Raw genomic sequence first — 13,327 nt, forward strand, 5'->3', positions numbered from 1 at the left:
CTTTTCTTTTGTGGGTACTCAATGGCCTCCTGGGAGAGTCCCCACCTACTGAGCTGTAGGTTGTGCTCAGTCTGTGGGACTTCTATCTGATGGAGAGACACCAGTTGCCACCCATAGGAGACACCAGAACCATTTATAGGTAACTTGCCTTGGTAAAGGCAGCTGCCACAAGCTTTGTTGGAAGCAGAGGCGAGTCCACAGGCATCTTCAGTTTTACAGTTTGTAAACACCCAGAGGTCCATCTTGCCTGTGAGGAGATGGGTTGGCCTCCCCTGGTAAATCTATTTGCTTTTCCCTTCTTGTCCCAGCTGCAGGCCCTGAGTGGAAGAGAACATTACTCTCAGCCTGGGGTGCATGCTATGGCCAGTGTTCTCAGGAACACCTGCTCTGGTCCGTGTCTTTCCCTGGGGCTCTCTACCAGAGCAGCCATGGCCATTTGTGTGTGACACTGGTCCTCCATTAGCACTGTATTATGTATTGGTCCATTTCAAGTCCATAAATGCTAGTGTGTCTGACCTTGTCAGATAGCCTGGGGACAAAGCTGTGTCCTAAGAGCCAGGAACATGGAGTTTGTGAGCCTTGGGAAATCAGTTCACCTCTCTGCATCCCTGCTTCCAGGTGCAAATGCATACTTTAGAGAATGGAAGGTCTTAGCCACTGTGGGTGTTCATTGGGCAGCTGTCATTGGTGTTAAGCACTCATAAGGTGGTCTCCGATCTTTAGTCCATTGCACTTGCACTTGGCTAGAGCTGGGTGGAGCAGATAATCAAGGGGAGAGTAGAAGTGGCCCGCAGGGATGACAGAAGAACTGGGACAAGAAAAGAGATGTGGACTCTTCAGGTGGAACAAGATGCGTTTCAAAGGTTTGCAGGGGAAAGAGGACCTTCCCACAGACTCAGCTCTTAATAGGCTGATGTCACATCACAGAAGAATGTGGCCCTTCTGGAAGTTTTCTTGGTTTGGAAGAGACATCTTTCTTCCTAGGGTCTGGAGGAATAGAATGATTTCCTGACCTTGACATCAGGAGGGACCATGGCAAATCATTTCCCTTCGGGGCTGCTCCACAGTTGTATCTACAAGGACAGCCCTGAGGGGAGGCTGGGATTTCTGCTCATCAGTTGATGGAGCCACAAGTTTTTATTCGTTACTGTCTGTTTTAAACTTAAGCCAGGCTCTTCCCCTGATGGTTGTCCCCCCTGCCCCAGCCCCAACCCAGTGTGGTCAATTTATAAAGCTTGGGAGGACTGGAGTTGGAGGGTCAGCCCCATATTGCCCCATCCTCTGGTTCCAGGCAAGAGCTCTATCTGGCATCTTGGAAGCCCCAGCAATGGGGGGACCTGGAGAGCCTAAATGTTAATAGGACCTCTGAGCACTTTCCTCATTGCTTGCCTCTGATCTTGAGTGAATCATTCACCACTGAAATCCCAGTGTTCTTGCCAAGAAAGAAAAACACCTCCGGCTGCTTATGGTTGGGTCCAGTCCCACCTGTGGGTGTGTCCTTCATGCCTGGAGTCTGGAAGATGCTGGGCTTGGAAGTTCCACATGGGGTAGATGGTAGAGGGGGAATATTCTTCAAAGCATAGAAGAGCACTTAGGGACTGTGGTAGGAAGAGGGGGCAAGTCTGCTCCCAGTGGCCCCACCCAACAACTGTGTCGGGGTGGGGTGGGGTGGGGAGGGGTTATGGTATGGAGAAAGACAGAGCAGTAACTACCTTGGTTTCTGTATTTCCAGGGAGAAATTGGCCTTCCAGGGCCACCAGGAGTCCTCGGCCTCATTGTAAGTACACATATGCCTAGGCCCAAGTTGGGCAGAGGTGGGGTAGCCCAGGGTGTGAGGAGCAGCCAAGGGGACCTACAGGGGAAGTCAGAAGGGGTCTGCCATCAAGTCCCCAGAGGGGTGAGGAGGAGAGGGAGCAAGGCAATAGAGGAAGGAGCAAAGCCAAAAACCCTGCTATGGCTGCAGGTAGCTTCCTTCTTGGGGCCTGCTTCACTGTTGACTAGATGAAGATGCGGCCAACCATTCTTAGGCTCACTGCCTGTCCATGGCTTTACAGGCAGGTGGGTCAGTGTGATATCCAGCAATTCAACTGGGAAAAGGCTCATGCCCAGAGGCAGACTGTGGTTAGCAGGAAGCAAGACTCTAGACCATGATGGGCAGGCAGCCTTCTTCACTCTTTTCCTTAAAGCAGTGGCTTTGGAGCCAGAGTACCCAGTTCAGGTCTCAGCTCTGTCACATCCCTGTCATGTGACCTGAGCCATGTCACTTAGCCTCTCTATGCTTTAGAGTTCTCATCTGTGAAGTGGAGATGGAGCAGAGTCCTCTTGTGGGTACAGTGTGGCCAGCTCCAGCACTCTGTAAGGACCAAGTCAGTGAACTGTTTCATTATCATCACTGCCATTACCTGCCGAGATGCCCAGGCCTAAGAGGCTGGGGAGCTGGAGGGGACAGGAGGGCCTCTGATTGTTCTGGACTGAAAAGGCTTTGGCAGGTGGCTCTGTTAGTCAGTCAGCGTAAGGGCCTGACTCACCAGTGGCTGGACCTTCAGAGCTAATATTGACCTTGGACTCAGCTCCAAGGGCTAGTGAAAGTCCAGAGCCTGCAGGGGACCCTAGACACACCCCCTAGGATGTGCTCTTGGGCTCTGACCCTAAGAAATCTGGGGTGTTGTTGGAGGTGTAAGGTGGATCCCCAGACAGGAGGGCTCATTTTGCTCTTCCAGCGACTGTGCTGAGACATTCTCTTCAGATGGAGGCTGCAGATGGTGTTCAGATGAGTGGGAAATACCCCACTCACCAAGGCAGTGCATCCTTAGAAGAGGGCCCAGGGTACCCCAGAAGCATCTCTCTTGCTCATCCAGGTGGGAGGATGTGGATCAGGTCAAGCTCAGTTAAAGCCTCACCTCTATGAAGCTCAGGAACCCTCTGTTACATGGGTTCATTGTCCTCGTTTATTCTGGGACCACAGATGCTCGCCATCTAGTCTAGGCCCTATAGCCCAACCTCCTGGGTCCAAGTCCTACTTCACTGACTCATATAATCCCAGTCCTGGATACATTTCTTGCCATCCTGTCCTTCATTTTCTTCACCTATACAATGGACATTACGGTAATACTTGCTTTGCGAGATTGATGTGATAATTGAAGTAGCTTAACACCTCAGCAGTGTTTGGAACATAGAAAGGCTTCAAGAAGTACTAATCATCATAATAGCTATTTCTATTTTTTTCCTGTTACATGTCTAGTAGCACTGCACATTGGCACTTAGTGGGAGAGGGTGTTACGGTTGACTAGTGATGTCTGCCTTGGCTGGAGATGCTAGCGTTAGCTAGTAATACCCTCCTTGGCTGAAGATGCTGCAGTTGACAGTGATGTCTGCCTTGGCTGGGGATGGGAGAGTATTAACTCAGACACTCATCTCTTATGTTCATTCAACAGAATTTTGCTGAGTACTTTCTCTGGCAGTGTGTGCCAGGAGAGTCTGAGAACCAGCTGGAAGTCTTAGTATCTATTTTTTCTAAGCCCTGAAGGGATCACCTCTAGCATAGGGTCATCATGATGCAATGTGAACACCTTGGGTGCTAGAGACTTCCTCCTTCCCTGATCCATCCAAGCAGAGCCCTCATTTTCCAGTATTGGTCCCAGGTTACCCTCACTGCCACTGGGAGAGACTGTTCCTGGGATCAAATGTCCATTACCTGATCTTTTCAAACTCCTTCAGTGTGAACACTACTGGTCAACTTTTCCAAGGGGATGTACACACATCCTGACAGTCATCTTTGGCACCTGTTCCCATTTGGCATTGTTCTGTTTGGATGAATGAACAGATTCTGTGGACCCAGGCGATGCTGCCTCTGTCCCTGCTCCTCCCGATACTTGGCAGATTCCTTCCAGCCTTGGGACAACCCAGACAAAATGCCAGTCACCCAGGTAGATTTGGATGTGATGTGATATTTAGGACATGTCTGTGCTAGGACATTATTCTATTTACCTGGCATTGAAATGTCCCTCTCTTTCTGTTCTGGCCTGGTGCTGCTGCTACTCACAGCGTCTCTTTGGAAGGCGGGAAAACAGACCCCAGGTTAAGGTTACACACAAAGCAGGGGAGGGGAGGGCCTTAATCCCCAGATTCCATTCCAGGGCCCTTTCCTGCCTCCTTCTGGGCCAAGCTCTGGGCATGCCTGCAGCTCTCAGGCCCACCCTACTAGGTTTCCAAAGAGCACCTCTTCCCTCCAGCCTCCCAGCCCCTTGTCTTTCTTTGGCCACTGCCAGCCTCTCTTTACTTTCAGATTCCCTTCTCTGCCAGAATAAAATTGCTTCACCCTAGCACCTTTAGGTGGGGGAGGGGGGTCGCTGAGCTGGACCTGAGCCCACCAAGTCACCACTAAGCTGAGAGTGTGTGCCCTCTCTTGTCTTGGGGCTCTGTGAGTGGAAACTTCTGAGCCCAAGGAACTTCCCCCAGGGGAGAGGAAAAGAAAAGGACTCTGCCCTGTGGTGCCCAGGAGGAAGTGGGACCGAGTCACCTGTGGCTTTCTAGAATGTATGGTGCTCAGCCGAAGGGGAGGGTGTCCATGCCTTGATGGTCATTTTGCTGGAGAAACCAAGATATACTTGACCCTCTGTGGAGTCAGCTGAAGGAGCTCTTTTGCAGCCCGCACCTGTCTCTGTCCCAGGTTTCCATGTGTCCAGGCAGAAAAGGGTGAGGTGGGGTGGGGTGGAAAGAAGACCAAACTACCTCTCTCTAAGTACTTTTGTGCTCTGTGCATGTGGGATGCCTGCAGTGCTAGAGCCCCGGAAGCCATGCCATGCCCTGGCTCACCCTCTAAGGAGTGGGGGTATCCTGCTTATAACCCATATCTGAATGTCCCCAGTTTCCCACATGCCACCAATATCTTCCTGCCAGCCCCAAGGTGAGAGGACTAAAAGTAGCCCTCTCGGTGTCATCAAAGCTCATGGCTGGCATGCAGGGAGACTGCTCACTTCAGAACCTACTCTACAAAAATCTCTTTTGAGTCTTCTCTTTGGAAAGACGCAATACTTTTGGCTTCTGTGTTGAATGGGAACAAAAGATCTTGTGGTCTGGCCCTAAACCCACAATGTGAAACTCTGCTGTCATCGAAGGATTAGGGGCTATCCTCTGTGTAGAGAGCCAGTCAGGGACCTGGTTATGGTGTTAACCAGGCCCTGTATGCTTGACCCTGATAGAATTGAATGGACACAACAGCCCTGGAGAGGGAGCTCTTTAGTACCTTAGTAGGGAAGAAAACAGGCTCCGAGTGAGCAAGACACCTACCTGAGGTTACACAGCCCATAAGCCAGGGCTCAGCCTGTATATGTCCCACAAGCTCTTACCCTGACTCTTCATTGCTACCTTTGTGCTGCACAGAGACAGTGTGTGTGTTTGTGGGGGGGGGGGTACAGGCTAGCTAGGCTGTGCTGCTCTTCTACAAGATCAGAGCCCCCAGGTTATTTTCCTGTCCCTTATTGGAGGCCCCAAGAGGCTCGATTTTCTTCAAGGCTAGCTCCCTGGTGGGGTTTTAAGCAAGACTGAGGGTCTTTGTAGGTCATTCATTAAGCATGTCTAAGGCACACATCTTATGACGTGGCACCATCATCATGCTGGATACTGGCATGTGTCATGGAGGGAGGGTCCTCTAGCCAGGGACCTGGCCTCAGGCTGGTGGTGAGACAGATAGTGGCCTCTGAGTAGGGGAGATTGGAAGACTCTCACTCAGTGCCTTGCAGTGGTCTTATTGGGTCTTGACCATCATTGTTAGACTGAGGTGGTATTTCTTGATGGACCAGTTCCTTGATGGGCACTAAACGCAGAATTTGCAATGAAAGCAGAGTAACCTTTTTTACATTGTAAGGACCCACACTGCCCCAGATATCATCCCATCCTCTCACTTGCTAACTTGGCTACTCCTTGGAACAGTGCTGGGGCACAAGGTGTTGCTACCCTCCCTGTCCCATGATAGGTAAATGGCAGAGGGACAAGCTGACTGGCTTATGAAATGTCCCTTCAGCCACCAGGAGCACCTGTGGAGAACACCCTTGTGGTCACTAGACCTCCCAGGCCCAGGAGTCCTGTTGTTCCAAGCCAAAGCTGGATCCCCAACCTGCTGCCCAAAAGCCTATCTTAGCAACTTGGGGAACATAGACAGTATAGAGCACCCAGAATGTCTCCTGTCACTGCTGCCCTGCAAGGAGCTAATCAGCTGCCCTGGGGAGCAGGAAGCATTCCTCATCTTTCATCCCAAAGAATCAACTTATAGCAGCCCCAGAGCAAAGACTCCTTTCCCCATTTTGCAGAGGAGACCAAAGTCTGAAGAAGTTGAGAGTCCTTTATGTAGTGCATAGAGCTCTTGATCTCTCAGGAGAAATTCTGGGAGGGGTGGGATGGCTGCTGAGACATAGCCAAGGCCAGGGATTGTAGCTGGCTCTGGCTCCAGTGGAATCGAGCAATGCAGAATACTTCTAATTCCAAGCTCAGCCCAAGGGTGTGGAGTGGGATCTTGGGAATCCTCCCTCCTAGGTCTGTGCCCAGGGCCACCTCTCATGATGTCTTCCTCTCTGTCTCTCCCCAGGGTGACATGGGAGCATTGGGTTCAATTGGCTACCCAGGACCCAAAGGCATGAAGGTAAGTTAAGTGAGGGCTACCTAAGTTCAGACCCCACCCCAACTGGGCACCCCAGAAGGAAGCCACTAGGAGGGAAGATGGGAGAGGCTGGCCAGGAGCTCAGTTCTTTGGTCCAAGAGCTGGCCAGCATCTGTGTGTCATTTAGGCCAAACATCTTTATTGGACACCAAGTCCACAAGCTGAGAGGGAGGCCAGTGTGGTTCTGGGATGTGGGACTCATGGCTTGGGATGCAGAAACTCTCGTGGCAAGTGGTAAGCTTGGTCCCCACAAGTGGGAGAGACTTGCCAAGGACAGCCCTTGCTCTCACCACCAGTCCCTGAGACTGATTAAGGGACGAGGGTCATTGCAGCTTCTCTCAGCTCCTCACACAACCCTTTGCCCTGTAAAGTGGCCATCACTGCCCCCTTTGCTCATAAGAACAGAGCCCTGCGGTGGGGTCTTGAAACACGTCAGTTCCTGATTTCTGTGGCCTTGGCCTGTCTTGCAGGGACTGATGGGCGGCGTGGGGGAGCCCGGACTGAAAGGTGATAAGGTGATCGGAACTGTCCCTTAATGCCCGTGGGTTATCCGAGTCCCTCCCTGCGCCCCCTTGCTCCCCACCCCTTACCTCACTGCTTGGCTCCTCTGCCTCGAACTGTGTCTTCCCTCCTCAGTCCTCTGTACCTACCACTGGTTTCCTGGTGTGTGGGACTCAAGTGGACAGCTGTAGGAGGCGGCGGGGGGGGGGGGGGTGGGGGTGGGGGTGGTGGAGGGATTGATGATTGAGACAGATAGGAGAGGAGGGCCTCCGGAGTAAACGGTCTAGGATAAGTCAAGGCCAATCTCTGAATCTCAAATGCAGAGCACGCAGCAAGGCAGGTAGGGGTCACAGCCTCAGTGCATGGAGTGTGGAGAATCATAGGACCAGCCAGCATAACTATTGGGATCCGATCCTCATGTGGCTCTGAGGGTCCCAGCCCTGGACAGCACCCAGGCTGAAGCACTATAGGAACCCGGGCCAGCCTCCTCGTACCACCTGTTTCTCCACTGCCACTGGGAAGGCCATTCCTAGGCCTGTGCTGAACAGTCCTGCCACCGAACTTTGGTTTTCTCGGCCCTGCGCCAAACCCTGTTGCAACGGAGAGGCGAGTCCCAAGGCCCAGAGATGGGTAGGACCTAGCCTGGATCACACAGCATCAGAATGGCAGATAACTAGAAGACATAGGAGTGCTCTATGTTTTACAGACATCTCTTCTTTCCCACCAGTTTCTATATGAACCTGGAATGCCAAAGAGGGTGGCATGTTTAGGGGCAGCGCCCTATGGACTCACTGCTCAGCCCCTCCCCACCCAGGCTCCTGCAGCTGCCTCAGATGGCTGGGTCTTTGTGTCCTCTTGAGTCCCCTCAAGACTCAAGACCTGGGTCCCCAGAGAGATCCACCACTGAACAGAATGGAAGTCATAAGGTTCTGGGAAGTCACTTGCTCTAGAACCTACAAGTGACTGCAGTGCAAACAGAGTCCCAAAGAAGGATAAATATAGATCAAATCAAAGTCTGTGCCCTATGGACAGAGCTAATCCAAGTCCCTGGGCTCTTAAGGAATGGAATTTTTCAGTCCCCTCCCCCCAGAATGGTAGAGCCAGATGGTTTTATTCAGCTCCCCTCGGGCTGCCTGGAAGATGGGGTGCTAACTTCAGCTCTTTCTCTACCTGTTGCTACCTCTGTTTTCTCCCATTGTGTGTAAGCCTCTGTTGTGGCTCTCCCAGGTAGTGACCTGGTACTGACTTTCCTTCTAGCCCTCTCTGGAGATGAAGGGCTTCTGTGAGTGATGAGAGTGTCCTGACACCTGTCTGCTCTGAGGCTTGAGACATCAGCTCTGTGGAATAACTGACATCCTTGGCCAAGGAGCAAGCAAACGGGCTAGATGAAGTTGTGGCCGAGGGCTTTGGACAGGCTGTTGTTCAGGGCTGGCTGCCAGTTTGCTGTGCTGGGAAACATGGGAAGGAACCTGGTGCCATCTCATCCTTGTCACAGCAGCTGATGAGGCCACCAGAGGCACTTACAATGTTTAGCTGGGGCACAAACTGAGGGAGAAGGAAGGCATTCGAGGAAGCTGTCCAGCCCCCTGGCTGGGCCAGCGTCTCCAGCTTGTGCTCTGGTGGCCCTGTAAATGCTGCCTCTAGCCCTCCCAGGACCATGGAGCCATCATTCATCCCTCTGCTCTCCTGCTCATTCTGACCTTCCATGACCCCACCTGGCCCTAAGCCAGGCAAGCCACAGCCTGGAGTGGCTCCTGCTCAGCCTGCCTCTCCAGCCTGGTTCCCTAGCCTGGTTTTAAGCTTCCCTTTTCTCATATTTTAGTATTTTCAGCCCTTCCTTGCACATGACACAGAGAGAATACCTTCCCAAACTCTATGACCGTGTACAAGACTTTTCAAATAGAAAAAAAGAAAAAGCAATTAATTAAATTTTTTTAATTCTGTTTTTTTGTTTTGTTTTGTTTTGTTTTGTTCTGATGGTATAGTTGTGTGCCATGTCACAGCCTTTGCTACCTAGCACCTTGGTTTTCTGAGATTATTACTTTTTCCCACTGCTGGGGCTTCATAAGGTCTCAGTGACCAGAGCTAGTAGGCTACTGGGAAGGCCTTCCAGATGGTTCCAGCCCTAAGGGGTGGTGCCTTCCCATCTGGCCTGGGCACTTAGGGGATGGGCCCTTGATCCCTTTAGAGCCAAGGCTGCTTGCTGCTGGTCACAAGAACAGCCTCCACAAGGCTCCACAGGGTCTGCTGTTTGGGGAAAGCTTGCAGGTTGCACGCCCACCCCTCCTTATAATCTCTTTGCTGGTGTGTACTCAGGGCGAACAAGGGGTGCCAGGTGTGTCGGGAGATCCCGGTTTCCAAGGAGACAAGGTAAGCTTTATCTGATGCCTCCAGCTCCACCTTCCTCCTCATTCTTCCAGTTCAGGGCCCATTGTCAGGCGGCATTTCTCAGCTACCTACTCCTGGCTGCTCCCTGGACTGCAGAATGGCCTCTGAACTCCTGTCCAGGCCCTGCCACCTAGCTCAGTCTGTCTTTCCTTACTACCCCAAAATTGTCCCTTTTGAGGGCATGTCTTTGTTCTGTTCAGACACTGTCAATGGTTCTCAGGTGTTCTTAGGGACAAGGCCTTGTGCTCTGCCCAGTGCCACCGAATCCTAGTCTCTGGGTCCCTCCTGCACTCTCCTGCTTTTCCCTCCTTGGCTGTGTTGTGGGCCCACTAAACTCTCCTGGGACCCTTAGGCTCTCTGAATGCACCACTTCTCATTTATTTAGTTATTTAGATATTTAATGTATATGACTGCTTTATACCTGGAGGCCGGAAGAGGGCACCAAATCTCATTATAGATGATTGTGAGCCACCATGTGGTTGCTGGGAATTGAACTGAGGACCTCTGAAAGAGTAGGTAGTGCTCTTAACTTCTGAGCCATCTCTCCAGCCCACACACCACTTCTCTTTCAGAGGCCCTGGCCTCCTCACCACCCTGCCCACATGCCATTGTCTTTCTACTTTCGTCAGAAAGTGGCCTCTGATGTCCAGGCAGATGTGTGTCTCTCACTCACAATACTCTTTGTCGCCTTAGTTTGGGGACTTGGCCTTAGCCTCCTGCAAATTGAATTCCATGAGGAACAGGGCCTTAGACTGCCCTGATAGCTTTGCTCCAGTCCTGTACTCAACAGTGAAAATTCAGGACAAGTTGGCCAGAGGGAAGAAAGGAAGGAGGAAGGGACTAGCTGTGCTGACAGAAGGAACAAGGGATGAACTACGGTGCCCTTGATCTCTAGAGGTCTGCTGTGGCCTGATGAGAATGGCTCCTCTGCTTGGGTTACACCATGTGGCCACATCTGGCCCTCTCCCGGCCAGCCCACCAGGCCCAAATGTTGACCAGTTCCCCTTCCCTTCCTCCCAGCTGGCCTGTCGTGACCCAGTGTCCATGTTTGTGTTATAACATACAGGCCTGGCAGCTCTTCCTTTAGGCTCTGGTCTCATGTGGTCTGAAGGGCACTGTGGAACTAGTATGGGGTAGGCCAGAGCAGCTCTCAACCCTGAGACCCAGGCCTTGGGGGCGCAGACAAGTGTGAGCTCAGCCCAAGCCCGAAGCAGGGAAGGGAGGGAGGCCTTCATCCTTTCTGAAGATCTGCTTTCTAGGCCCCGGCTGGCACAGGGATTCTCCGGTTGCTCTTGGCATGGCTATTCTCTGATAACGTCATTTGCTTTTTTTCTCCCCCACAGGGGAGTCAGGGATTGCCCGGGTTCCCTGGTGCCCGGGGGAAGCCAGGGCCTCTGGTAAGTTCTTCCTCAGCCCTGCACCTGGCTGCAGCTTTGGGATATTGAGGCCAATACCCTCCATCTTCTTATGGACCATGGCTGGGATTGCACCCACATCCAAAACTTCCCTTTGTCTTACTAAGCAGCCTGAGGCACACATGGCCACTGGCCAATTTCCTAGATAGAATTTCTGAAACTTGGCGGGGGGCGGAGGGGGGGCAGGGGTCATGTTGGGTCCTAGATAGGCCCCAGGCCCTGCACACCAATGGACTCTAATTGGAACCAGATTCTGCATGCCCATGGATACTACTGATGTCATGGCACTGAGTATTAGAATGTGCCTCAATTTTTTTTTCTTTGTCATTTTCTTTGAATTCATGCTGCCCACACTCAAGGGGCAGATGGTGGGCAGTGATGGCTGCTTCCATGTTGTGATGCAGAAGTTTAGATCCTGAAGGCTGAAATGGCTTACCTGGGTCTCCTGGCTCGTACACATAACAGAGAACGTTGCAGTAACTGCTTCTTTTTAGCCAACCAGGCAGATTTCACTCATGTAGTTCCAGAACTTTCTAACTACCTCCCGTTGAGGACAGGATATTGGTGGAAGGACCGGTGCTCATCTGGTCTGTGTAATGATCCTATGTCTTCCATAGGGTAAAGCTGGAGACAAAGGCTCACTTGGGTTTCCTGGACCTCCTGGTCCCGAGGTATGTGATTCTCTTTCTCTCTCTCTCTCTCTCTCTCTCTCTCTCTCTCTCTCTCTCTCTCTCTCTCTCTCTCTCTCTCTCTCTCTCTGTGTGTGTGTGTGTGTGTGTGTGTGTGTGTATTCCCATCAGACTTAGTGTTGTGCCCAGAGATAGTGAAGGAGTTGCTATGGATCACACATAAATTGAGAGAAAAGGCCAAGGCTACAAATGGGTTCCATGGTGTACAGTAGAATTCCAACACTCAGCCGGGGTATAGGCAGGAGGGTGATTGAGAGAAGGTCAGCTTAGGCTTTGTAGCTAGACTATCTCAAAACAAACAAACAAACAAACAAACAAAAAACAAAAACAAAAACAAAACAAACAAACAAAAAAAAACAGGAGGAAAAAGAGGAGAAACTCACAGGCCAGTACTCTCGGATCCCCTTTTCTCCTCAGCTTGTCTCGCCTCACCCAGGAGCTCCCCAAAATCCTCTCAGACTCTTTCTCCAGTGTGGCCAGCCTGACACTTCTCCAAAAGCCCTCCCTCTAGGGCTACTGTCCATCTCCTTTGGGAGCTGCAGGTCTACTTTCAGGGGGACCCCCCTGAACCTTTCTTGCCCTGACCACTCCTTGGGGGCTCAGTGCTCCTAGACATGGTGGGAAGGAAAGAGAGCTGCTGAGTCTAGGTCAGTTGGAGAATGTGAGGCAAAGAAAGGTGGTGATGGCAGCTGAGCAGCGGGGAGCCTGGCGAACACCTGGCAGCTGCCTATACACATAATGATGAACGTCTCAAGGCTAGACGCCAAATGGGCGCTCACTCTGGCCCCGCTAACCTGGTCCCCTCTAGCAACAGGACACTAGCTTATTCCAACCAGCTTTTCTGTCCACCTCAGGCTTATTGCCAGCCAATCCCCAGCCAGGGGCTTCCCAGCCCTCGCCCAGAACTCCCTGGCCTCAGAGCCATGTTCCTCCATGACATTCCTGCAGCCAAGGGAAGAGCCTGGCCCTACCCTACCGGCTCTCCCCCGGGCTTTCCAAAGATCACTCATAGCCTTCCCCCAATGGATGAGGGCGTGCTTCCTAAAAGCCACAGCCTGACTCTCCGCTGTGTTGCCTTTGGCCAGGGCACCACCCTATCTTTAGACAAATGAACTTGGCTTCTCCTTCCTCTGTTGCTTGCTGTGGAAAAAGACTCCTGAGTCTGGATTTCCCAGCAGCCTGGATAGAGAAGGAGGGAAGCACATTCCTGAATCTGGACTGATGGATGGATGGGGCTCTTCCTGGGCCAGGAACTGGGAGAGAGTGAAAACTTGCCATATCATAGTGTGCGGTGGGGGCAGGGGTGGGGGCGATGACATTGCCTCTGTTTGTGGATGGGAAAAACAAGGCTGGAAGCCCAGAAGGGACCTCCTCAGGGTCGATGTTCAGTAGCAGTTTAGCTTGCTTCTGGCTCCCAGGGTTCCTCTGGGGTCTGCCTGACCTATCTTTGTGCTGCTTTGATTGGCTGACTCTATAGCCAGGAGTGACTCTGACTGGTGGAATACGGAAGCCATGAGTGTGCTGGTGTCTTTAATGGCTAGCATCTAGCCGTCAGGACCAGGGAGGGAGCCCATGCTCACAGCCCCCGACTGAGCGGCCTCCTTTATTCAACACCAAAACTAAATCAGGACCCTGACTGCTGTGTCCCCAGAGGAGGTGGGCACCCCCCCCCCACCTCC

General features: G+C 52.1%; 1 protein-coding gene across 1 annotated transcript in view; it reads left to right on the forward strand.

Moving 5' to 3' along the window:
• Positions 1-13,327, forward strand: part of Col27a1 (collagen type XXVII alpha 1 chain) — a 114,952-nt gene that overhangs the window by 50,586 nt on the left and 51,039 nt on the right. The window contains 6 exon segments of the mRNA XM_051163061.1: positions 1,733-1,777; positions 6,584-6,637; positions 7,126-7,170; positions 9,473-9,526; positions 10,888-10,941; positions 11,577-11,630. Coding sequence (XP_051019018.1) covers positions 1,733-1,777; positions 6,584-6,637; positions 7,126-7,170; positions 9,473-9,526; positions 10,888-10,941; positions 11,577-11,630 — 306 coding nt within the window.

This window comes from Acomys russatus, chromosome 2 (genome assembly GCF_903995435.1).
Source record: "Acomys russatus chromosome 2, mAcoRus1.1, whole genome shotgun sequence".
Taxonomy (NCBI): Eukaryota; Metazoa; Chordata; class Mammalia; order Rodentia; family Muridae; genus Acomys; species Acomys russatus.